This window comes from Zalophus californianus, chromosome X, assembly GCF_009762305.2.
Source record: "Zalophus californianus isolate mZalCal1 chromosome X, mZalCal1.pri.v2, whole genome shotgun sequence".
NCBI lineage: Eukaryota > Metazoa > Chordata > Mammalia > Carnivora > Otariidae > Zalophus > Zalophus californianus.
The window spans coordinates 1,177,061-1,202,128 of record NC_045612.1 but is presented as its reverse complement, the minus strand read 5'-3'; the positions used below and the strand labels follow the sequence as shown (position 1 = coordinate 1,202,128).

General features: G+C 50.6%; 5 protein-coding genes across 6 annotated transcripts in view; 3 read left to right on the top strand and 2 right to left on the bottom strand.

Moving 5' to 3' along the window:
• The window catches only part of PLXNA3 (plexin A3), a 217,448-nt gene that overhangs the window by 140,053 nt on the left and 52,327 nt on the right, over window positions 1-25,068 (top strand). The gene's annotated exons all lie outside the window — the stretch shown is intronic.
• On the top strand, window positions 2,135-3,432 carry LOC118356591 (EKC/KEOPS complex subunit LAGE3-like). The gene is made up of 3 exons (XM_035725844.1): window positions 2,135-2,413; window positions 2,790-2,915; window positions 3,124-3,432. Exons 1-3 carry the CDS (start codon window positions 2,331-2,333, stop codon window positions 3,236-3,238), a joined length of 324 nt encoding a protein of 107 aa, XP_035581737.1. The 5' UTR covers window positions 2,135-2,330; the 3' UTR covers window positions 3,239-3,432.
• On the top strand, window positions 8,258-9,194 carry LOC118356561 (olfactory receptor 3A3-like). Its single transcript, XM_035725723.1, is given in 2 exon segments — window positions 8,258-8,674; window positions 8,676-9,194. Coding segments are annotated over 2 exon segments (936 nt in total).
• On the bottom strand, window positions 16,688-18,056 carry LOC118356587 (EKC/KEOPS complex subunit LAGE3-like). The gene is made up of 3 exons (XM_035725840.1): window positions 17,706-18,056; window positions 17,204-17,329; window positions 16,688-16,995 (listed from the first exon to the last, which is right to left on the bottom strand). Exons 1-3 carry the CDS (start codon window positions 17,786-17,788, stop codon window positions 16,857-16,859), a joined length of 348 nt encoding a protein of 115 aa, XP_035581733.1. The 5' UTR covers window positions 17,789-18,056; the 3' UTR covers window positions 16,688-16,856.
• LOC118356590 (EKC/KEOPS complex subunit LAGE3-like) lies at window positions 23,236-24,605 on the bottom strand. The gene is made up of 3 exons (XM_035725843.1): window positions 24,255-24,605; window positions 23,753-23,878; window positions 23,236-23,544 (listed from the first exon to the last, which is right to left on the bottom strand). The coding sequence occupies exons 1-3, from the start codon at window positions 24,335-24,337 to the stop codon at window positions 23,430-23,432; spliced, it is 324 nt and encodes a 107-aa protein (XP_035581736.1). The 5' UTR covers window positions 24,338-24,605; the 3' UTR covers window positions 23,236-23,429.

Sequence of the window (25,068 nt, the reverse complement as noted above, 5' to 3'; positions counted from 1 at the left end):
GGTATAGAGATAGTCTCTGTATTCAGGCATGGCTGGAGCCAGCCTTTGGTTCTCTGAAATTTGCCTTTCTTGCTCCAGCTTCCACTCTGTCCAGTGTCAGCCTGCCCCTCTGCAGCCCCTCTGCAGCCCCCAAAGTGTCACCGGCTTGGATGGGATTGCCATAGCTAGAAGAAAGCAGTGCTCTGATTGGCCAGGCCTGAGCCACATGCCACCTCTTAAATCAGAGATGAAGTCAACTCCATCAGAAGCATAACCCCTGAGCCGGCCCTGCCCCCAGCGTGCTCAGACGGCCGCGGCGCAACTCCTAAAGCCTCTGAGCGCAGGACTGTTCCTGCTGAACCTGCCCCCCCTACACCCCCCCGTAAAAGCCCAGTTCACCTCAGAACGTGTGCTTCCGACAGCCTAGCCAACCGCACGTGACCAGCTGGCTTTCTGCATATCCCCCAGCCAAGTCCTTAGCTCATGGGTTATTAAAAAAGAGGCCCTCCTGGGTGGCTCAGTTGGTTAAGCGACTGCCTTCGGCTCAGGTCAGGATCCTGGAGTCCCGGGATCGAGTCCCACATCGGGCTTCCTGCTCGGCAGGGGGTCTGCTTCTCCCTCTGGCCCTCTTCCGTCTCGTGCTTTCATCTCTCATTCTCTCTCTCTCTCTCTCTCTCTCAAAGAAATAATAAAAATTTATTTTTAAAGATGTTATTTATTTATTTGAGAGACAGAGAGAATGAGAGAGAAAGCACATGAGATGGGGGGAGGGTCAGAGGGAGAGGCAGACTCCCTGTTCAGCAGGGAGCCGGGCGCGGGACTCGATCCCAGGACTCCAGGATCAGGACCTGAGCCGAAGGCAGTCGCTTAACCAACTGAGCCACCCAGGCACCCACTTTAAGAGACTTTTTTTTTTTTAAGTAGTTTCCTTTTTTTTTTTTTTGATTTTTAGATTTTATTTATTGGACAGAGAGAGCACAAGCAGAGGGAGAGAGAGGGAGAAGCAGGCTCCCCGCTGAGCAGGGAGCCCAATGTGGGACTCGATCCCAGGACCCTGGGCTCATGACCTGGGCCGAAGGCGGCAGCCGCTTAACTGACTGAGCCAGCCAGGCGTCCCAAGAGACTCTTAGTCTTAGGGAGTGAGAGAACGAGACAAGGCAATCTGTTAAGACATACAACAGGGATTGGCAAACTACAGCCTCCTGGCCAAATCCAGCTCAGGGACTCTTTTTTTTTTTAAAGATTTTATTTATTTGAGGGCGCCTGGGTGGCTCAGTTGGTTAAGCGACTGCCTTCGGCTCAGGTCAGGATCCTGGAGTCCCTGGATCGAGTCCCGCATCGGGCTCCCGGCTCGGCGGGGAGTCTGCTTTTCCCTCTGACCCTCCCCCCATCTCATGTGCTTTCTCTCTCATTCTGTCTCTCAAATAAATAAATAACATCTTTAAAAAATTTTTTTTATTTCTTTGAGAGAGAGAGAGAGAGAGAGAGAGAATGAGAGATGGAAAGCACGAGACGGAAGACGGCCAGAGGGAGAAGCAGACTCCCTGCCGAGCAGGAAGCCCGATGCGGGACTCGATCTCGAGACTCCAGGATCCTGACCTGAGCCGAAGGCAGTCGCTTAACCAACTGAGCCACCCAGGAGGGCCTCGTTTTTAATAACCCATGAGCTAAGGACTTGGCTGGGGGATATGCAGAAAGCCAGCTGGTCACGTGCGGTTGGCTAGGCTGACGGAAGCACAGGTTCTGAGGTGAACTGGGCTTTCACGGAGGGGGGGGGGGGGCCGGCTCAGCAGGAACAGTCCTGCGCTCAGAGGCTTTAGGAGTCGCGCCGCGGCCCTCTGAGCACGCTGGGGGCAGGGCCGGCTCAGAGGATCCCCCCGCCCATGCGGGTGCCTGTTCGCCGAGCCCGAGGGGCACGAAGGGGGCGGAACTTCAGAAGCGAGCAGAGCACGGATTGGGTACAGAAGAAAACGTACGGGGTCTCTAGGGCTGTTTGGTGGGAACCAATCACGAGTCAAGAGGCAGTCCCAGGGCTGTGTTTGCGCAGGCGTTCTGGGGTATTCCCAGTTGCAATGCGCGCGAAGGGGTGAAGCGTTGTAAGGAAGCGCTTTGTCCTTCTGGGCCTCGTGAGGAGGGTGGGAGGATCCACGACGGGGTCTGGGGCGGGTGGTGGGCGAGCCGTGAGGGCGGTACACGAAGGCACAGGTGCTGTGGGCGTTGTGGTGGGGGCGCCGGGTGGTCCTGGTGAACCCCGTGACCCTGGTGACCCCAGCGACCCCGAAGGCCTGGGCAATCCCGGAAGTCCCGGCCCTGAGGGAGAGGCGGGCGCCGCTTCTGCCGGCGTGCCCCCGATGGAGCAGGCCCCCCGCGCGCCAGGGCCTGATGGAGCTGCGGCACCGGCGGCTGGAGGTCCTGGGGGCCAACCGCTCCAGATGTATCCTATTCGTGGAGCCCCTGTGGGCTGGACGGCACGGGGAGGGGCTGGAGGTGGTTGGACGGGGGACACAGGCAAGCGGGGTTGAAAGGGGAGCAGGAGGGCACTCTGGACGCCGGGCGGGTGTCGGCGAGGGGTGGGCCTGTGCTGACAGAGGGGGGTGGCGGCGGCGTGGGGGAAAACCAGCCTGAGGGGGATGAGGCGGTGGCTGGCGGCGGTGCTGTCCCGGGGCGGGGGGCCGATGTGTATAGGGTGGGAGGCGCTGGACGGCCTGAGGGTCAGCCTGGCGGGGAAAGACAGGCCTCGTGGAGGAGCAGGCCCGTGGCAGAGGCAAGATTGATACCGTGGCTGGTTCCTTAACCATATACCTCCCCAGCGCCCTCACCGTACCTTTCCCGTCGCCCGTGGAGGCGGAGATTGCCCACTGGTTCCTGACTTCACATGCTGAACTCCGAGGGCCAGTTCGGCAGGAGCTCGATGTGAACGTCACCGTCCTGACTGTGTTAGTTCTAGAATATGGTCAGGGGAGAGGGTGGTGGCCAGTGGCCAGGGACGATGTGAGTTCAGGAGGAGCTGTAATGGAAACCGGGAAGGATTAAGCGTAAGGGAGGAGTGTGATGCTCTAGGACTGTTGGCTGTGTGAAGGGGCAGATGGGGGAACGCACCCCTCCGCCCCTCTGACTTGAATTTTACTTTTTCTTCCCCGTTAGCCGATTGACTGCTGAGGACCCTGGCCAACTCCAAATGTCCATCACCTCCTGTCTTGACCAGGTTTCCCGGGTGATTCGGACCATGCAGCGCGTTGTGCCTCCCTTTTTTTGCTAAGCCGCAGCAGGATAAAGGGGGCTAAACCCAACTGCCTGTCCCGTTCTAGGCACCTCGCTAGGGCACTGATGCCTGCAGTGGTTGCCACTTCATGACTAGGGCCTAATCTCTTGCCTGTACTGGCCCGTGGGTGCTTGGGATTCATGTGTTTTGTTTGGTAGTTAAATGTTTAATAAATACAGAAAATAAAAACAGCTGCTATTCTGTGTCTGAGTTTAATTTTAGCTTCTCCACCTCCTAATACTCTTGCCTCTGTTCTCACGTTGGAGGGGAGGTTCTGGGATTCAGATATTCAAGTAGTACAAGGCGACTGAAGACAGTTTAGGAAATGGGAGAAATAATCGTGTCCTGTTACTCAGCACGAACTACTGTCAGCTACTAAGGAATATGTCCTCAGTTTTACGGTTGTACTTACACACTGATGTAGAACATCAGCATACTAAGTGAGATCTTGTGCCTTACTGGCCTTGGTTCACATCTGCGAAGAAAAGTGCCGGGACAATCGGTTAGGTGGGCCCCACTCCACCCTCTGTACTCACCTATCATCTAAGACCTCATTCCCTGAGGTTCCCTGGCATTTCCAGGGCTCCTTCCTTTGTGTGGCTCTCTCTTGCATCATGTCTCCCCAGGATTTTTCCAGTTTATTATGCTGCTGCTTTCTTCCCTAAAGTCATGACAAGGGCCCTTGAGGAAAACAAAGAGGGGAAGTGGTCTCCCTCAGGTGGGGAGGAGAGGTGAAGTAGATTATTCCCCGCCTTCCCCTGAAAGATGCCCTTATTTAATGAACACCACAGTGGGGCTGCTTACGAGGCACCAGAGTGGCCGAGGAGGGGAATGGGCGAGGCCCCAGTGCAAGAGGTGAGTCTCTGGGAGGGAGAGAGGAGGAACAAAGTGTTGTCTGAGGGAGAATCAACACTGTTAGCCGAGAGAGACTGAGCTGTGTAGAACGCTGTGACTACAGGTTTATGAATTGGTACCCGGGTGTCCATAAGAAGGTCTGCCGGAAGAAGTTGGGAAAATAAAGGCAAACCTGTCTTGTCTGTAAGGAAGATGTCAAAGCAAGAGGGTGACCAGTGTCTAGAATGGCTTCTGGCTTGAGGAAGCATTTCCCTGAGCAATGTCACCCAAAGAGAGCCCCAGCCTGGGACTCAACTGTCTCTGTCAGTCCTGTTCTTTCTTACTTTCTACTGGGCAGGCAGCTTTTTTTTTTTTTTTTTAAGATTTTATTTATTTATTTGACAGAGAAAGGCGGGGGGGGGGGGAGAGTGAGAGAGAGAGAGAGAGAGAGAGAGAGAGAGAGAGCACAAGTAGGCAGAGTGGCAGGCAGAAGCAGGCTCCCGGCTGAGCAGAGAGCCCGACATGGGGCTCGATCCCAGGGTCCTGGGATCATGACCCGAGCTGAAGGCAGATGCTGAACAGACTGGGCCACCCAGGTGCCCCTGGGCAGGCAGCTTTAATCTCTGAGGCATGTGCAGGGGGGACCTGAAGCCAGAGAACCAAGGATGTCCCAACATGTGCACACTCTGTAAATGTGAAACGCCACATCACTACAATGAAAGGTAAAAATCACAGGATCATCTCCATAGACGCAGAAAAAGGATTTGACAAAATACAACATATTTTCGTCATAAAAACCTTCAATAAATTGGGTATAGAATTAATATACCCCAGGGGCGCCTGGGTGGCTCAGTTGGTTGGGCGACTGCCTTCGGCTCAGGTCATGATCCTGGAGTCCCGGGATCGAGTCCCGCATCGGGCTCCCTGCTCAGCAGGGAGTCTGCTTCTCCCTCTGACCCTCTTCCCTCTCATGCTCTCTATCTCTCATTCTCTCTCTCTCTCAAATAAATAAATAAAATCTTTAAAAAAAAAAAAAAAGAGGGCGCCTGGGTGGCTCAGTTGGTTAAGCGACTGCCTTCGGCTCAGGTCAGGATCCTGGAGTCCCGGGATCGAGTCCCGCATCGGGCTCCCTTCTCAGCGAGGAGCCTGCTTCTCCCTCTAACCCTCCCCCCTCTCATGTACTCTCTCTCTCTCTCTCTCTCTCTCTCATTCTCACTCTCTCAAAATAAATAAATAAATCTTAAAAAAAATATATAAATATACCCCAATCTAATAAAGGCCATGTATGACAAACCCCGCAGCTAACATCATACTTAATGGCGAAAAGCTGAAAGCTCTCCCTCTAAAATGAAGAACAAGGCACGGCTGGTCAGAGGCATACTCAGTTAACTTTCCATCCTTAAATTTTAAATTTATTGAGAATTGGTTTTTGGCCCAGCAAATGCATACAAAACATATTTGTCCTTGAAAAGAATGTGCAGTAGACACACATCTGAAATTTAGATTTCGAATTTAGTGTTCGAAAAACGTCAATCAAGGTAGCTGATGCTATTGATCAGATGTTCTATGTCAGGAGCCAATAAACTTTTTTTTTTTTTTAATTCATTTGAGACACAGAGACACTGAGAGAGAGCGAGCGAGCATGAGCAGGGAGAGAGGCAGAGGGAGAGGGAGAAGCAGGCTCCCCGCTGAGCCGGGAGCCCGATGGTGGGGCCCGATCCCAGGACCCCGGGACCACGACCTGAGCCGAAGGCAGACGCTTAACGACTGAGCCACCCAGGCGCCCCCGGTGTCTTTATATTTTAATTATGTGGCTCACGTAGACAGCACGTAGTTTGGTCTTTTAAAAAAAAAATCTAACAATGTCTGATTTTAAATTGGATTGTTTGGCAAATTCACATTTAATATCATTACTGATATCGTTGGATTTAAGTCTGCCATCTCGCTATTCATTTTTCTTTGTCCCTCCTCTTTTTTTGTTTTTGCTCAACTTATCTGAGGCAAAATGCACACACGGAAAATTACACACATTTTAAGTATACAGTTTTATGAGTTATGACAAAGGTGTACACAGCAAAAGTCAAGATACAAAACCATCCCCGTCACTCTCACAATTCCCCCTGTGCCTCTGCACAGACACTCTCCTCCTCTACGTTCTGCTCCCAGATGACAGATGGGGCTTAGATTTGCCTTTTCTAGAATTTCCAAGAATCATACAGTAGGGGGGCGCCTGGGTGGCTCAGTCGTTAAGCGTCTGCCTTCGGCTCGGGTCATGATCCCGGGGTCCTGGGATCGAGCCCCGCGTCGGGCTCCCTGCTCGGCCGGAAGCCTGCTTCCCCCTCTCCCACTCCCCCTGCTTGCGTTCCCTCTCTCGCTGTGTCTCTCTCTGTCAAGTAAAAAAATAAAATAAAATAAGAATAAAAAAGGGCAGAAGACATGGACAGACATTTCTCCAAGGAATACCTACAAATGGCCAACGGACACACAAAGAAAAATGCTCAACATCACTCGGCATCAGGGAAATCCAAACCCACCCGCAATGAGATACCACCCCACACCAGGCAGAAGGGCTAAAGTTAACAAGTCAGGAAATGACAGATGCTGGCGAGGACTTGGAGAAGGGGGAACCCTCCCACACTGGTGGTGGGGAATGCAAGCTGGTGCAGCCACTCTGGAAAACGGTATGGAGGTTCCTCAAAAAGTTGAAAATAGAGCTACCCTAGGACTCAGCGATTGCACTACTGGGCACTTACCCCAAAGATACAAATGGAGTGATCCGAAGGGGCACCTGCACCCCAATGTTTATAGCAGCAATGTCCGCAGTAGCCGAACTATGGAAAGAGCCCAGCCGTCCATCGACAGATGAATGGATAGAGAACATATGGTGTATATATAGACAACGGAATACTACTCGGCCATCAGAAAAATGAAATCTTGCCATTTGCAACCACGTGGATAGAACTAGAGGGTATTCTGCTAAGTGAAATAATAAGTCAATCAGAGAAAGACAAGTATCATATGATCTCACTGATAGGTGGAATTTAAGAAACAAGGCAGAGGACCATAGGGGAAGAGAGGGGAAAATGAAACAAGATGAAATCAGAGAGGGAGACAAACCATAAGACACTCTCTCTCTTTTTTTAAAATATTTTATTTATTTATTTATTATTATTTACTTATCTGAGAGAGAGAATGAGATAGAGAGAGTACATGTGAGGGGGGGAGGGTCAGAGGGAGAAGCCGACTCCCTGCTCAGCAAGGAGCCCGATGCTGAGAACAAATGATCTCAGCTCTTGTGGGTCTGAAAAATTATTTTTGCTTTCTTTTTAATTGAAGTAAAGTTGACATAACATAAAATAAACCATTTTAAAGGCAACAGTGCAGTGGCATTTAGTACATTCACATGTAAAAAAAATGCTGAGCAGGGCTGGCACAGTGAAGAGAGCAGCCGGAGAAATTGGACAAATTAGCCTCGGATAAGAGGGCAGAGACCTCTTCTGCCGAGGCAGGAACGAGGCAAGGGTGTGTGCTGCTGTGGGCAAGTGCAAAGATGTGATATGGGGCGCAGAGCTGACAGACTTCTTGGCCGATGATCCGAGAGGAGGGGAGAGAGTGTACCACAGAGGGCCTGGTAGGCCATGGGGGGCGACTTTGGCTTTGGCTCTGAGTGAGATGGGAGGCGCACTGAAAGGTTCCGAACAGGAGAAGGAGGGACCTGCCTAATATCTTATCACTGATCCTGAGTTGGGGCTCTGCTGGGTTGGTGATGGGGAAGTAAGGGGACTGTTGCAGATGGTTACAAGATCTAGGGTCCTTAGTCAGGTAGAAGCTTCTGAGGGATTGAGTTTGATGTCCTTATAGGAGGTGCATGCACTCTGGCTTCAAGGTTTGGCAGCTTCTCTTCGTGTGGGGTTACTGTTTCCATTCTCCTGGCCTCCACCTTACCACTGGCCTCCACCTTACCACTGGCCTCCACCTTACCACTGGCCTCCACCTTACCACTGGCCTCCTGAGCCTAACCTCACTCCACCAGTTCTGAGTCTTATTTTCTTAAGCTTGAAACCTGTCTTCTTTGTCTCTGGACCATCCCTCGCCCCCACTCCCTTTTGTAAATTGGAACCTCCAAACTTAGATCCTCATCTGACTCTGAGTTGGACCCTACAGGTTTCTGTGCGTGGTTCCATGCAGCTGGGGAATGAGACCCTGGTGTCCCAGTTTCTTCTGGGAGGGCTGACTGACACAGAGGAGCTGAGGCCCTTGCTCTTTGCGGTTTTTCTGCTGGTCTACATAGTGGCTGTGGTTGGGAACCTGGGCATTGTCAGCCTTATTGTAATGGACGCCCGACTTCACAGCCCCTTGTACTTCTTCTTCGCCGACCTTTCACTGCTGGGCACCGCCTATATCTCCAGCACAGCGCCCCGGCTGCTGGCACACCTGCAGGCACCAGTGCGGACCGTGCCCTATCGTGCTTGTCTTACCCAGATATTCTCTCTCCACTTCCTGGCTCCCTGGGAGTGCTTCCTGCTCACAGCCATGGCCCACGACCGCTATGCCACCATCTGCCGGCCACTGCACTACCTAGTCCTCATGGGCCAACGGGACCTGCGCAGGACTGGCTTCAATCTCCTGCCTGCTTGCCTTGGCCAATGCGCTCACCCACACCATCCTTGCAGCTCTACTCAAGTTCTGTGGGCCTCGCCTTATCACCCGCTTCTTCTGTGACCTCCCTCCTCTGATCAAACTCTCTTGCTCAAGCACGTGGGCCCATGAACTTGCCCTGTTCTTCTCCAGCTTTGTGGTGGCTCTTGCACCCTGTGCCCTGGTTGTGATCTCTTACATACACGTCGTGGCTGCTATTCTCAGGATTCGCTCCGCTGAGGGCCGAGGAAAAGCCTTCTCCACCTGTGGTGCTCACATCACTATGGTGTGCGTTTTCTACATCACTTCAGTCCTCTGCTACATCCTCCCCAGCTCGGCATACTCTGGCTTGTGGGACCGGGTGCTCTCTGTGCTCTACGTGGTCCTCACTCCCATGCTCAACCCCATCATCTACAGCATGCGAAACAAGGAGGTGAAGAGGGCTTTGTTCCAGGCCCTTGGGAAAGAAAGTGCCTCCTAGGCACTAGTCACATCAACTCAAGGCCATACTTCTCCATGGCGAGGCTGGTACATGCCTGATGCTTTGGGGGTGAATCCAATCACATAGGAGTTTGAAATTTCATGTAGATGATCCATTTGGTGAATCCTATTTTGTGTGCCAGGTTTCCCCCCATTTTCAGCAAAGATCAAATATTTCTGTCGTGGTTTTTGATTCTAATACATTGTTTTCTATTTATGGAAGTAAAACATGGTCATTGGATAAGCTGTGCAGTTACAGAAACTTATAAGGTGACACCCCCCCAAATGCCCTCTATAAGTCTCACCGCCCAGAAAGAACCACTGTGAACATTCTGATGGTTTCTTTCAGGTTTCCTTCCGAACTACAAATGTATGTGCATGCATATTTAAAGTAGGGAAACAAAACTGGAATCATAGTGTACTTACAGTTTCGGATGCTTAGATATTTTAAATCCACTATAATATATGCTTATTATAAAATCACTCATGCCTTACACTAAGGTGTGTTTTTAGGATCTCAGCATCTGTAGTAACCACTATGAACAGTTTTATGTGTGTTCTGCCAGTTTTTTCCCTAGGATATATTAACCTGCATTCATAATTTTTTTTTTTACATAAATAGGATCATACTGTTAAAGTAGGCAGTTAGGGCGCCTGGGTGGCTCAGTTGGTTAAGCGACTCCCTTCGGCTCAGGTCATGACCCTGGAGTCCCGGGATCGAGTCCCGCATCGGGCTCCTTGCTCAGCAGGGAGTCTGCTTCTCCCTCTGACCCTCTTCCCTCTCGTGCTCTCTGTCTCTCATTCTCTCTCTCTCAAATAAATAAATAAAATCTTAAAAAAAAAAATAAAATAAAGTAGGCAGTTAGACATGAGCTGGAGGCAAAGGCGGTGATAAATAGGTGACACAACATCCTGATTGTGGCTTTTAACATCTTGGCCTTAGGGCTTCCAACACCTGGGGGGCTGACAGACCAAGAGCCACGGTTGCAGACCAAGTGTTCTCCTCTTCCAGCTTAACCCCAGGGTAACCTATAGTTTCATTATAATATATTTACATTGTGGTTTCAACCCCCTGTGCGTCACCCCACCCCCATGAGGGGAGATGGCCCTGACAGTTCTGGCAAGAACCGTGTAGGGCCAAAAACTCCCCTTCCCAACCGGTAGGAGCCCCTTAGATGATTGGAAACAACCTCAGTCGGAGACACCCCCCCCCCAAGCTATGACCCATAACTTATGCAAACAAAAAGAAATGACACCTCTAGCTAGCTCCGGGGCAGTTGCCACCTCTGGGCCTGTCCACTCTCCCACCTTGAGAGTGTACTGTCCTTGATAAACTGCTTTGTGCTTGCTACCTTCCTTCTGGTTGTCTTTATTTGAGCCCGGATCCTCATGTAACTCTTTGGTGGGGGATCCAAGAACCGAGACCTCCATTCACACAGTGCAGACTCTCCCACCCCTAACAATACCGTGTACCAAATGGACTGTTTATAATCCTTTTTCCATGAATTCCGTGTTCCTGTCATTTGTACATTTTTCTACTGGGCTGTTTGTCTTTTATGTATTTATTTCTAAGAGTTATTTGCATTTTCAAGATATTAGCTTTAGTTTACCATTTGGGTTACTAATGTTTTCCTAACTTGTTGTTTGTCTTTTCATTTTATTTATGATGTTTTCTTCCATAACAGAGCTTAACATCTTTGTGTAACTAGACATCGGTGTTTGTTTTTTGTTTTGTGGATTTTTGCTTCTGGATTTTGCATCCTGCTTTGTTTACTATTTGACTTACAAATAATTTTCTCAATTGAGTCCCAATTTGATGCTTTCATGGTGTTCTCTACCACAAATAACTTGACCTTTCCTTGTATTTAGACACTGATTCATTTTTTTTTAAAGATTTTATTTATTTATTTGAGAGAGAGAGAATGAGAGATAGAGAGCACGAGAGGGAAGAGGGTCAGAGGGAGAAGCCGACTCCCTGCTGAGCAGGGAGCCCGATGCGGGGCTCGATCCCAGGACCCTGGGATCATGACCTGAGCAGAAGGCAGCCGCTTAACCGAATGAGCCACCCAGGCGCCCCACCCTTTCTTTCTTTCTTTTCTTTTCTTTTCTTTTTTTTTTTTTTTTTACAGATTTATTTATTTATTAGAGAGAGAGAAGGGACAGAGGGAGAGAATCTTTAAGCAGACTCCCCACTGAGTGCAGAGCCCGATGTGGGGGCTTGATTCCCACAACCCTGAAACCATGACCTGAGCCAAAACCAAGAGTTAGACTCTTAACTGACTGAGCCACCCAGATGCCCCTTATGTGCTCTCTCAAGTTTGGTTTCACTCTGTCTTCTGACTCTTAATTTTACATCTTTTTCTCCAGTCACATCTCTGGCTTGGTCCCTTAGAACACTGCTTGTATCCTGGCTGGTAAGGCTTATCTTACCTTCCCATGAGAACATGGGAATTGTGTTTGATTCTGGACATCAACTTTGCAGCCACATGTCTTGGCCTTTCTCTCCAGAGCCTTCACTTTACTATATAGCAGAGTAATGTTCCCTCATTCCCTAGCCAGGTAATGTGCTATAATTACAGACACCTGGGTAAATATGGCATGGGGGAACTTACAGTTCCTAGAAAATTATGAACTCAATAACCTGAAAACTCTATCGCCACTAAAATTAGGACTGTGTATATTTACATATATGTGTGTGTATACAATCTTTTTAAACAAAATATTCATAACAGCATTATTTATAATAGTTTTTTTTAGAAGAAAAAAAACCCCAAATGCTCAAGCATCCCCAATGCAACAGTCCCTTGATGCCCTAACCTCTCTCTCATCCCCTTCTTCTCCTCATGTTTCTCCCTGCACCCTTGGGAAGGCAATCCAAGCTGAGTCAATCAAATCTCTCTATCTGTCTTCCTCTGTCTCTGTCTCTCTCTTCTCCCACACCAATCCCAACTTTCTCTACTGTATCCTTCAGGTCATTTCTTCAGAGAGGCCATCCCAGATCACTCAACCTAAACTTGCTGGAGAAACAAATGTGCAAGAATAAATGAAGATGTGGGTTTAGACTTTGGTGAAGACAACATTTCAGCTGAGTAGAGATATATGGATTATTCAATAAATGATGTTGAGACACCTGACTAACCTTGGGCGGGGGAGGGACAAAATTAGATCAGTGTGTTTCACACCAAAATGAATTCCTAGTATACTAACATTTTAAAGTACCAGAAGATGTTACGAGTGACAAATTTTATAATTTTACGGTGGGTAAGGCTTTCCACTGGACATAAACTACAGGTCATAATGAAAAAAATCTATCACGGGGCGCCTGGGTGGCTCAGTCGTTAAGCGTCTGCCTTCGGCTCAGGTAGTGATCCCAGGGTCCTGGGATCGAGCCCCGCATCGGGCTCCCCGCTCCGCGGGAAGCCTGCTTCTCCCTCTCCCACTCCCCTTGCTTGTGTTCCCTCTCTCACTGTGTCTCTCACTGTCGGATAAATAAAATCTTAAAAAAAAAAAATTTAAAAAAAACAAAAGAAAAAAAGAAAAAAATCTATCACTTAAATACATTTAAATTTTTAAAAACCCTTCTGTATAGAAAAGAACTATGAACAAGGATACAGTGAAGCAATGAGGAAAGAAAGTATTTTCAAATTATGACAAAGATTTGGTATCTTTAATATATAAAGAGCATTCACCAATCAATAAGTAAAACACGACTATTCCAATTAAAAACTAGATAAATGATATGAATGGACAGTTCTCAGAAGAGATACCACTGGCTGAATGTCATATGAATTGTTGTCAAGCCACGTTAAAAATCAAAAGAAAGTGAAACACTATTGAGATATGATTTTAGTTACTATATGGGCAAAGACTTAAAAGTATAAAATGTTCTGTTTGGGGTGTGTTATGGGCTGAATTGTATCCCCCCTCCAAATCCATATGTTGAAATCCTAATCCCTAATGGGACTGTATTTGGAGATAGGGACTTTAAAGAAGTAATTCAGGTTAATGGGGTCATAAGTGTGGGCCCCTAATCCAATAGGTCTGCTGTCCTTATTAGAAAAGGAACAAACACCAGAGAGCTCTCTTTCTCTCCACACACTCAAGCAGGAGGCCTTACCAGAAACCAATGTTGCTGGCATCTTGATCTTGGACTTTGAGTCTCCAGAACTGTGAGGAAATAAATTTCTGTTGTTTAAGCCACTTAGTATGTGGTCTTTTGTTATGGCAGCCCGGAGCGGACAAATACAGGGCGGGAGGTAAGAAAACAGACACTCCCATACACAATTGGTTGGAGTTGAATTGCTGCAACATTTTTGGAGGACAATTTGGTAATATGTATCAAACACGTTTAGAGGGGCTTCCTCTGGGGTGCCTGGCTGGCTCAGTCAGTAGAACATGCAACTCTTGATCTCAAGGTTGTGAGTTCAAGCTCCGTATTGGGTGTTGAGCTTATTTAAGAGGAGAAGAAGGGGAAGGAGAAAATAAAATAAAAGGGCTTGTTCCTTGACCCAACAGTTCCCCTTCTAAAAATCTATTGTATACAATACATTACACAAAACAAATGTACCGGTTATTCATTTCAGCATTGTTTATAATACTGAAAAATCAGAAACAACCTAGAGGCATATATATATAAGAGACTGGTTAAAATAACTATGGTATATACATCCTGTGGAATATTATACAGCCACCGAAAATAATGTGGAAGCCATAGGCTTCTCCATCTCCACTGTACGGCCCACTTCTGGGCCAATTTTGGAAGCACTATCTGGAAAGGGATGGTCCCTCTTCTCGTCCCTCTCCTCCATCTGCCCCTTGCAGTCCCTCCTCTCCTTCTTTGGAGTCTTACCCACAAAAGACTCATTTTTTTCCCCTTTTCTACCATAATATGGCTTGATCATCAAGAGGCCAATCCCTTGGCAAGAAAATAGGCCCATTTCTCCCTTAAAGTAAAGGAGGGTCAACTTCTCAGATCATGATAGTGGGTTAAATAATGAATAAAACTATGGCTCCTCAATTCAGTAATAGTTGAGACATTCCTATTGCGAGTGAAAAAAAAAAAGGAAAAAGAAAAAAAAGCAATCAAAAACATCCACATTGGCTTAAGCCAAAGGGAGAATTTCTGGGTCCGTGTAACTGAAAGGTATAGAGATAGTCTCTGTATTCAGGCATGGCTGGAGCCAGCCTTTGGTTCTCTGAAATTTGCCTTTCTTGCTCCAGCTTCCACTCTGTCCAGTGTCAGCCTGCCCCTCTGCAGCCCCTCTGCAGCCCCCAAAGTGTCACCGGCTTGGATGGGATTGCCATAGCTAGAAGAAAGCAGTGCTCTGATTGGCCAGGCCTGAGCCACATGCCACCTCTTAAATCAGAGATGAAGTCAACTCCATCAGAAGCATAACCCCTGAGCCGGCCCTGCCCCCAGCGTGCTCAGACGGCCGCGGCGCAACTCCTAAAGCCTCTGAGCGCAGGACTGTTCCTGCTGAACCTGCCCCCCCTACACCCCCCCGTAAAAGCCCAGTTCACCTCAGAACGTGTGCTTCCGACAGCCTAGCCAACCGCACGTGACCAGCTGGCTTTCTGCATATCCCCCAGCCAAGTCCTTAGCTCATGGGTTATTAAAAAAGAGGCCCTCCTGGGTGGCTCAGTTGGTTAAGCGACTGCCTTCGGCTCAGGTCAGGATCCTGGAGTCCCGGGATCGAGTCCCACATCGGGCTTCCTGCTCGGCAGGGGGTCTGCTTCTCCCTCTGGCCCTCTTCCGTCTCGTGCTTTCATCTCTCATTCTCTCTCTCTCTCTCTCTCTCTCAAAGAAATAATAAAAATTTATTTTTAAAGATGTTATTTATTTATTTGAGAGACAGAGAGAATGAGAGAGAAAGCACATGAGATGGGGGGAGGGTCAGAGGGAGAAGCAGACTCCCTGCTGAGCAGGGAGCCCGATGCGGGACTCGATCCCGGGACTCCAGGATCATGACCTGAGCCGAAGGCAGTCGCCCAACCAACTGAGCCACCCAGGCGCCCCTGGGGTATATTAATTCTATACCCAATTTATTGAAGGTTTTTATGACGAAAATATGTTGTATTTTGTCAAATCCTTTTTCTGCGTCTATGGAGATGATCCTGTGATTTTTACCTTTCATTGTAGTGATGTGGCGTTTCACACTTACAGAGTGTGCACATGTTGGGACATCCTTGGTTCTCTGGCTTCAGGTCCCCCCTGCACATGCCTCAGAGATTAAAGCTGCCTGCCCAGGGGCACCTGGGTGGCCCAGTCTGTTCAGCATCTGCCTTCAGCTCGGGTCATGATCCCAGGACCCTGGGATCGAGCCCCATGTCGGGCTCTCTGCTCAGCCGGGAGCCTGCTTCTGCCTGCCACTCTGCCTACTTGTGCTCTCTCTCTCTCTCTCTCTCTCTCTCTCTCTCTCTCTCACACTCTCCCCCCCCGCCTTTCTCTGTCAAATAAATAAATAAAATCTTAAAAAAAAAAAAAAAAAGCTGCCTGCCCAGTAGAAAGTAAGAAAGAACAGGACTGACAGAGACAGTTGAGTCCCAGGCTGGGGCTCTCTTTGGGTGACATTGCTCAGGGAAATGCTTCCTCAAGCCAGAAGCCATTCTAGACACTGGTCACCCTCTTGCTTTGACATCTTCCTTACAGACAAGACAGGTTTGCCTTTATTTTCCCAACTTCTTCCGGCAGACCTTCTTATGGACACCCGGGTACCAATTCATAAACCTGTAGTCACAGCGTTCTACACAGCTCAGTCTCTCTCGGCTAACAGTGTTGATTCTCCCTCAGACAACACTTTGTTCCTCCTCTCTCCCTCCCAGAGACTCACCTCTTGCACTGGGGCCTCGCCCATTCCCCTCCTCGGCCACTCTGGTGCCTCGTAAGCAGCCCCACTGTGGTGTTCATTAAATAAGGGCATCTTTCAGGGGAAGGCGGGGAATAATCTACTTCACCTCTCCTCCCCACCTGAGGGAGACCACTTCCCCTCTTTGTTTTCCTCAAGGGCCCTTGTCATGACTTTAGGGAAGAAAGCAGCAGCATAATAAACTGGAAAAATCCTGGGGAGACATGATGCAAGAGAGAGCCACACAAAGGAAGGAGCCCTGGAAATGCCAGGGAACCTCAGGGAATGAGGTCTTAGATGATAGGTGAGTACAGAGGGTGGAGTGGGGCCCACCTAACCGATTGTCCCGGCACTTTTCTTCGCAGATGTGAACCAAGGCCAGTAAGGCACAAGATCTCACTTAGTATGCTGATGTTCTACATCAGTGTGTAAGTACAACCGTAAAACTGAGGACATATTCCTTAGTAGCTGACAGTAGTTCGTGCTGAGTAACAGGACACGATTATTTCTCCCATTTCCTAAACTGTCTTCAGTCGCCTTGTACTACTTGAATATCTGAATCCCAGAACCTCCCCTCCAACGTGAGAACAGAGGCAAGAGTATTAGGAGGTGGAGAAGCTAAAATTAAACTCAGACACAGAATAGCAGCTGTTTTTATTTTCTGTATTTATTAAACATTTAACTACCAAACAAAACACATGAATCCCAAGCACCCACGGGCCAGTACAGGCAAGAGATTAGGCCCTAGTCATGAAGTGGCAACCACTGCAGGCATCAGTGCCCTAGCGAGGTGCCTAGAACGGGACAGGCAGTTGGGTTTAGCCCCCTTTATCCTGCTGCGGCTTAGCAAAAAACGGAGGCACAACGCGCTGCATGGTCCGAATCACCCGGGAAACCTGGTCAAGACAGGAGGTGATGGACATTTGGAGTTGGCCAGGGTCCTCAGCAGTCAATCGGCTAACGGGGAAGAAAAAGTAAAATTCAAGTCAGAGGGGCGGAGGGGTGCGTTCCCCCATCTGCCCCTTCACACAGCCAACAGTCCTAGAGCATCACACTCCTCCCTTACGCTTAATCCTTCCCGGTTTCCATTACAGCTCCTCCTGAACTCGCATCGTCCCTGGCCACTGGCCACCACCCTCTCCCCTGACCATATTCTAGAACTAACACAGTCAGGACGGTGACGTTCACATCGAGCTCCTGCCGAACTGGCCCTCGGAGTTCAGCATGTGAAGTCAGGAACCAGTGGGCAATCTCCGCCTCCACGGGCGACGGGAAAGGTACGGTGAGGGCGCTGGGGAGGTATATGGTTAAGGAACCAGCCACGGTATCAATCTTGCCTCTGCCACGGGCCTGCTCCTCCACGAGGCCTGTCTTTCCCCGCCAGGCTGACCCTCAGGCCGTCCAGCGCCTCCCACCCTATACACATCGGCCCCCCGCCCCGGGACAGCACCGCCGCCAGCCACCGCCTCATCCCCCTCAGGCTGGTTTTCCCCCACGCCGCCGCCACCCCCCTCTGTCAGCACAGGCCCACCCCTCGCCGACACCCGCCCGGCGTCCAGAGTGCCCTCCTGCTCCCCTTTCAACCCCGCTTGCCTGTGTCCCCCGTCCAACCACCTCCAGCCCCTCCCCGTGCCGTCCAGCCCACAGGGGCTCCACGAATAGGATACATCTGGAGCGGTTGGCCCCCAGGACCTCCAGCCGCCGGTGCCGCAGCTCCATCAGGCCCTGGCGCGCGGGGGGCCTGCTCCATCGGGGGCACGCCGGCAGAAGCGGCGCCCGCCTCTCCCTCAGGGCCGGGACTTCCGGGATTGCCCAGGCCTTCGGGGTCGCTGGGGTCACCAGGGTCACGGGGTTCACCAGGACCACCCGGCGCCCCCACCACAACGCCCACAGCACCTGTGCCTTCGTGTACCGCCCTCACGGCTCGCCCACCACCCGCCCCAGACCCCGTCTTGGATCCTCCCACCCTCCTCACGAGGCACAGAAGGACAAAGCGCTTCCTTACAACGCTTCACCCCTTCGCGCGCATTGCAACTGGGAATACCCCAGAACGCCTGCGCAAACACAGCCCTGGGACTGCCTCTTGACTCGTGATTGGTTCCCACCAAACAGCCCTAGAGACCCCGTACGTTTTCTTCTGTACCCAATCCGTGCTCTGCTCGCTTCTGAAGTTCCGCCCCCTTCGTGCCCCTCGGGCTCGGCGAACAGGCACCCGCATGGGCGGGGGGATCCTCTGAGCCGGCCCTGCCCCCAGCGTGCTCAGAGGGCCGCGGCGCGACTCCTAAAGCCTCTGAGCGCAGGACTGTTCCTGCTGAGCCTGCCCCCCCCCCCCTCCGTGAAAGCCCAGTTCACCTCAGAACCTGTGCTTCCGTCAGCCTAGCCAACCGCACGTGACCAGCTGGCTTTCTGCATATCCCCCAGCCAAGTCCTTAGCTCATGGGTTATTAAAAACGAGGCCCTCCTGGGTGGCTCAGTTGGTTAAGCGACTGCCTTCGGCTCAGGTCAGGATCCTGGAGTCTCGAGATCGAGTCCCGCATCGGGCTTCCTGCTCGGCAGGGAGTCTGCTTCTCCCTCTGGCCGTCTTCCGTCTCGTGCTTTCCATCTCTCATTCTCTCTCTCTCTCTCTCTCTCTCTAAGAAATAAAAAAAATTTTTTAAAGATGTTATTTATTTATTTGAGAGACAGAGAGAATGAGAGAGAAAGCACATGAGATGGGGGGAGGGTCAGAGGGAAAAGCAGACTCCCCGCCGAGCCGGGAGCCCGATGCGGGACTCGATCCAGGGACTCCAGGATCCTGACCTGAGCCGAAGGCAGTCGCTTAACCAACTGAGCCACCCAGGCGCCCTCAAATAAATAAAATCTTTAAAAAAAAAAGAGGCCCTGAGCTGGATTTGGCCAGGAGGCTGTAGTTTGCCAATCCCTGTTGTATGTCTTAACAGATTGCCTTGTCTCGTTCTCTCACTCCCTAAGACTAAGAGTCTCTTGGGACGCCTGGCTGGCTCAGTCAGTTAAGCGGCTGCCGCCTTCGGCCCAGGTCATGAGCCCAGGGTCCTGGGATCGAGTCCCACATTGGGCTCCCTGCTCAGCGGGGAGCCTGCTTCTCCCTCTCTCTCCCTCTGCTTGTGCTCTCTCTGTCCAATAAATAAAATCTAAAAATCAAAAAAAAAAAAAAAGGAAACTACTTAAAAAAAAAAAAGTCTCTTAAAGTGGGTGCCTGGGTGGCTCAGTTGGTTAAGCGACTGCCTTCGGCTCAGGTCCTGATCCTGGAGTCCTGGGATCGAGTCCCGCATCCGGCTCCCTGCTGAACAGGGAGTCTGCTTCTCCCTCTGATCCTCCCCCCCTCTCATGTACTCTCTCTATCTCATTCTCTCTCTCAGATAAATAAATAATAATAAATAAATAAATAAAATATTTAAAAAAAAGAGAGAGAGTGTCTTATGGTTTGTCTCCCTCTCTGATTTCATCTTGTTTCATTTTCCCCTCTCTTCCCCTATGGTCCTCTGCCTTGTTTCTTAAATTCCACCTATCAGTGAGATCATATGATACTTGTCTTTCTCTGATTGACTTATTATTTCACTTAGCAGAATACCCTCTAGTTCTATCCACGTGGTTGCAAATGGCAAGATTTCATTTTTCTGATGGCCGAGTAGTATTCCGTTGTCTATATATACACCATATGTTCTCTATCCATTCATCTGTCGATGGACGGCTGGGCTCTTTCCATAGTTCGGCTACTGCGGACATTGCTGCTATAAACATTGGGGTGCAGGTGCCCCTTCGGATCACTCCATTTGTATCTTTGGGGTAAGTGCCCAGTAGTGCAATCGCTGAGTCCTAGGGTAGCTCTATTTTCAACTTTTTGAGGAACCTCCATACCGTTTTCCAGAGTGGCTGCACCAGCTTGCATTCCCCACCACCAGTGTGGGAGGGTTCCCCCTTCTCCAAGTCCTCGCCAGCATCTGTCATTTCCTGACTTGTTAACTTTAGCCCTTCTGCCTGGTGTGGGGTGGTATCTCATTGCGGGTGGGTTTGGATTTCCCTGATGCCGAGTGATGTTGAGCATTTTTCTTTGTGTGTCCGTTGGCCATTTGTAGGTATTCCTTGGAGAAATGTCTGTCCATGTCTTCTGCCCTTTTTTATTCTTATTTTATTTTATTTTTTTACTTGACAGAGAGAGACACAGCGAGAGAGGGAACGCAAGCAGGGGGAGTGGGAGAGGGGGAAGCAGGCTTCCGGCCGAGCAGGGAGCCCGACGCGGGGCTCGATCCCAGGACCCCGGGATCATGACCCGAGCCGAAGGCAGACGCTTAACGACTGAGCCACCCAGGCGCCCCCCTACTGTATGATTCTTGGAAATTCTAGAAAAGGCAAATCTAAGCCCCATCTGTCATCTGGGAGCAGAACGTAGAGGAGGAGAGTGTCTGTGCAGAGGCACAGGGGGAATTGTGAGAGTGACGGGGATGGTTTTGTATCTTGACTTTTGCTGTGTACACCTTTGTCATAACTCATAAAACTGTATACTTAAAATGTGTGTAATTTTCCGTGTGTGCATTTTGCCTCAGATAAGTTGAGCAAAAACAAAAAAAGAGGAGGGACAAAGAAAAATGAATAGCGAGATGGCAGACTTAAATCCAACGATATCAGTAATGATATTAAATGTGAATTTGCCAAACAATCCAATTTAAAATCAGACATTGTTAGATTTTTTTTTTAAAAGACCAAACTACGTGCTGTCTACGTGAGCCACATAATTAAAATATAAAGACACCGGGGGCGCCTGGGTGGCTCAGTCGTTAAGCGTCTGCCTTCGGCTCAGGTCGTGGTCCCGGGGTCCTGGGATCGGGCCCCACCATCGGGCTCCCGGCTCAGCGGGGAGCCTGCTTCTCCCTCTCCCTCTGCCTCTCTCCCTGCTCATGCTCGCTCGCTCTCTCTCAGTGTCTCTGTGTCTCAAATGAATTAAAAAAAAAAAAAGTTTATTGGCTCCTGACATAGAACATCTGATCAATAGCATCAGCTACCTTGATTGACGTTTTTCGAACACTAAATTCGAAATCTAAATTTCAGATGTGTGTCTACTGCACATTCTTTTCAAGGACAAATATGTTTTGTATGCATTTGCTGGGCCAAAAACCAATTCTCAATAAATTTAAAATTTAAGGATGGAAAGTTAACTGAGTATGCCTCTGACCAGCCGTGCCTTGTTCTTCATTTTAGAGGGAGAGCTTTCAGCTTTTCGCCATTAAGTATGATGTTAGCTGCGGGGTTTGTCATACATGGCCTTTATTAGATTGGGGTATATTAATTCTTTTTTTTTTAAGATTTATTTATTTATTTTGAGAGAGTGAGAATGAGAGAGAGAGAGAGAGAGAGAGTACATGAGAGGGGGGAGGGTTAGAGGGAGAAGCAGGCTCCTCGCTGAGAAGGGAGCCCGATGCGGGACTCGATCCCGGGACTCCAGGATCCTGACCTGAGCCGAAGGCAGTCGCTTAACCAACTGAGCCACCCAGGCACCCTCTTTTTTTTTTTTTTTTAAAGATTTTATTTATTTATTTGAGAGAGAGAGAATGAGAGATAGAGAGCATGAGAGCGAAGAGGGTCAGAGGGAGAAGCAGACTCCCTGCTGAGCAGGGAGCCCGATGCGGGACTCGATCCCGGGACTCCAGGATCATGACCTGAGCCGAAGGCAGTCGCCCAACCAACTGAGCCACCCAGGCGCCCCTGGGGTATATTAATTCTATACCCAATTTATTGAAGGTTTTTATGACGAAAATATGTTGTATTTTGTCAAATCCTTTTTCTGCGTCTATGGAGATGATCCTGTGATTTTTACCTTTCATTGTAGTGATGTGGCGTTTCACACTTACAGAGTGTGCACATGTTGGGACATCCTTGGTTCTCTGGCTTCAGGTCCCCCCTGCACATGCCTCAGAGATTAAAGCTGCCTGCCCAGGGGCACCTGGGTGGCCCAGTCTGTTCAGCATCTGCCTTCAGCTCGGGTCATGATCCCAGGACCCTGGGATCGAGCCCCATGTCGGGCTCTCTGCTCAGCCGGGAGCCTGCTTCTGCCTGCCACTCTGCCTACTTGTGCTCTCTCTCTCTCTCTCTCTCTCTCTCTCTCTCTCTCTCACACTCTCCCCCCCCGCCTTTCTCTGTCAAATAAATAAATAAAATCTTAAAAAAAAAAAAAAAAAGCTGCCTGCCCAGTAGAAAGTAAGAAAGAACAGGACTGACAGAGACAGTTGAGTCCCAGGCTGGGGCTCTCTTTGGGTGACATTGCTCAGGGAAATGCTTCCTCAAGCCAGAAGCCATTCTAGACACTGGTCACCCTCTTGCTTTGACATCTTCCTTACAGACAAGACAGGTTTGCCTTTATTTTCCCAACTTCTTCCGGCAGACCTTCTTATGGACACCCGGGTACCAATTCATAAACCTGTAGTCACAGCGTTCTACACAGCTCAGTCTCTCTCGGCTAACAGTGTTGATTCTCCCTCAGACAACACTTTGTTCCTCCTCTCTCCCTCCCAGAGACTCACCTCTTGCACTGGGGCCTCGCCCATTCCCCTCCTCGGCCACTCTGGTGCCTCGTAAGCAGCCCCACTGTGGTGTTCATTAAATAAGGGCATCTTTCAGGGGAAGGCGGGGAATAATCTACTTCACCTCTCCTCCCCACCTGAGGGAGACCACTTCCCCTCTTTGTTTTCCTCAAGGGCCCTTGTCATGACTTTAGGGAAGAAAGCAGCAGCATAATAAACTGGAAAAATCCTGGGGAGACATGATGCAAGAGAGAGCCACACAAAGGAAGGAGCCCTGGAAATGCCAGGGAACCTCAGGGAATGAGGTCTTAGATGATAGGTGAGTACAGAGGGTGGAGTGGGGCCCACCTAACCGATTGTCCCGGCACTTTTCTTCGCAGATGTGAACCAAGGCCAGTAAGGCACAAGATCTCACTTAGTATGCTGATGTTCTACATCAGTGTGTAAGTACAACCGTAAAACTGAGGACATATTCCTTAGTAGCTGACAGTAGTTCGTGCTGAGTAACAGGACACGATTATTTCTCCCATTTCCTAAACTGTCTTCAGTCGCCTTGTACTACTTGAATATCTGAATCCCAGAACCTCCCCTCCAACGTGAGAACAGAGGCAAGAGTATTAGGAGGTGGAGAAGCTAAAATTAAACTCAGACACAGAATAGCAGCTGTTTTTATTTTCTGTATTTATTAAACATTTAACTACCAAACAAAACACATGAATCCCAAGCACCCACGGGCCAGTACAGGCAAGAGATTAGGCCCTAGTCATGAAGTGGCAACCACTGCAGGCATCAGTGCCCTAGCGAGGTGCCTAGAACGGGACAGGCAGTTGGGTTTAGCCCCCTTTATCCTGCTGCGGCTTAGCAAAAAAAGGGAGGCACAACGCGCTGCATGGTCCGAATCACCCGGGAAACCTGGTCAAGACAGGAGGTGATGGACATTTGGAGTTGGCCAGGGTCCTCAGCAGTCAATCGGCTAACGGGGAAGAAAAAGTAAAATTCAAGTCAGAGGGGCGGAGGGGTGCGTTCCCCCATCTGCCCCTTCACACAGCCAACAGTCCTAGAGCATCACACTCCTCCCTTACGCTTAATCCTTCCCGGTTTCCATTACAGCTCCTCCTGAACTCACATCGTCCCTGGCCACTGGCCACCACCCTCTCCCCTGACCATATTCTAGAACTAACACAGTCAGGACGGTGACGTTCACATCGAGCTCCTGCCGAACTGGCCCTCGGAGTTCAGCATGTGAAGTCAGGAACCAGTGGGCAATCTCCGCCTCCACGGGCGACGGGAAAGGTACGGTGAGGGCGCTGGGGAGGTATATGGTTAAGGAACCAGCCACGGTATCAATCTTGCCTCTGCCACGGGCCTGCTCCTCCACGAGGCCTGTCTTTCCCCGCCAGGCTGACCCTCAGGCCGTCCAGCGCCTCCCACCCTATACACATCGGCCCCCCGCCCCGGGACAGCACCGCCGCCAGCCACCGCCTCATCCCCCTCAGGCTGGTTTTCCCCCACGCCGCCGCCACCCCCCTCTGTCAGCACAGGCCCACCCCTCGCCGACACCCGCCCGGCGTCCAGAGTGCCCTCCTGCTCCCCTTTCAACCCCGCTTGCCTGTGTCCCCCGTCCAACCACCTCCAGCCCCTCCCCGTGCCGTCCAGCCCACAGGGGCTCCACGAATAGGATACATCTGGAGCGGTTGGCCCCCAGGACCTCCAGCCGCCGGTGCCGCAGCTCCATCAGGCCCTGGCGCGCGGGGGGCCTGCTCCATCGGGGGCACGCCGGCAGAAGCGGCGCCCGCCTCTCCCTCAGGGCCGGGACTTCCGGGATTGCCCAGGCCTTCGGGGTCGCTGGGGTCACCAGGGTCACGGGGTTCACCAGGACCACCCGGCGCCCCCACCACAACGCCCACAGCACCTGTGCCTTCGTGTACCGCCCTCACGGCTCGCCCACCACCCGCCCCAGACCCCGTCTTGGATCCTCCCACCCTCCTCACGAGGCACAGAAGGACAAAGCGCTTCCTTACAACGCTTCACCCCTTCGCGCGCATTGCAACTGGGAATACCCCAGAACGCCTGCGCAAACACAGCCCTGGGACTGCCTCTTGACTCGTGATTGGTTCCCACCAAACAGCCCTAGAGACCCCGTACGTTTTCTTCTGTACCCAATCCGTGCTCTGCTCGCTTCTGAAGTTCCGCCCCCTTCGTGCCCCTCGGGCTCGGCGAACAGGCACCCGCATGGGCGGGGGGATCCTCTGAGCCGGCCCTGCCCCCAGCGTGCTCAGAGGGCCGCGGCGCGACTCCTAAAGCCTCTGAGCGCAGGACTGTTCCTGCTGAGCCTGCCCCCCCCCCCCTCCGTGAAAGCCCAGTTCACCTCAGAACCTGTGCTTCCGTCAGCCTAGCCAACCGCACGTGACCAGCTGGCTTTCTGCATATCCCCCAGCCAAGTCCTTAGCTCATGGGTTATTAAAAACGAGGCCCTCCTGGGTGGCTCAGTTGGTTA

Bases quoted from the DNA above. Each gene is read 5' to 3' on its own strand.
- LOC118356587 (XM_035725840.1), bottom strand. From the start codon at position 17,788: ATGGAGCAGGCCCCCCGCGCGCCAGGGCCTGATGGAGCTGCGGCACCG. The intron at 17,330-17,705 runs GTATCCTATTCG...ATACCTCCCCAG, and splicing joins GGGGGCCAACCGCTCCAGAT to CGCCCTCACCGTACCTTTCC. The intron at 16,996-17,203 runs GTTAGTTCTAGA...CTTCCCCGTTAG, and splicing joins AACGTCACCGTCCTGACTGT to CCGATTGACTGCTGAGGACC.
- LOC118356590 (XM_035725843.1), bottom strand. From the start codon at position 24,337: ATGGAGCAGGCCCCCCGCGCGCCAGGGCCTGATGGAGCTGCGGCACCG. The intron at 23,879-24,254 runs GTATCCTATTCG...ATACCTCCCCAG, and splicing joins GGGGGCCAACCGCTCCAGAT to CGCCCTCACCGTACCTTTCC. The intron at 23,545-23,752 runs GTTAGTTCTAGA...CTTCCCCGTTAG, and splicing joins AACGTCACCGTCCTGACTGT to CCGATTGACTGCTGAGGACC.
- LOC118356591 (XM_035725844.1), top strand. From the start codon at position 2,331: ATGGAGCAGGCCCCCCGCGCGCCAGGGCCTGATGGAGCTGCGGCACCG. The intron at 2,414-2,789 runs GTATCCTATTCG...ATACCTCCCCAG, and splicing joins GGGGGCCAACCGCTCCAGAT to CGCCCTCACCGTACCTTTCC. The intron at 2,916-3,123 runs GTTAGTTCTAGA...CTTCCCCGTTAG, and splicing joins AACGTCACCGTCCTGACTGT to CCGATTGACTGCTGAGGACC.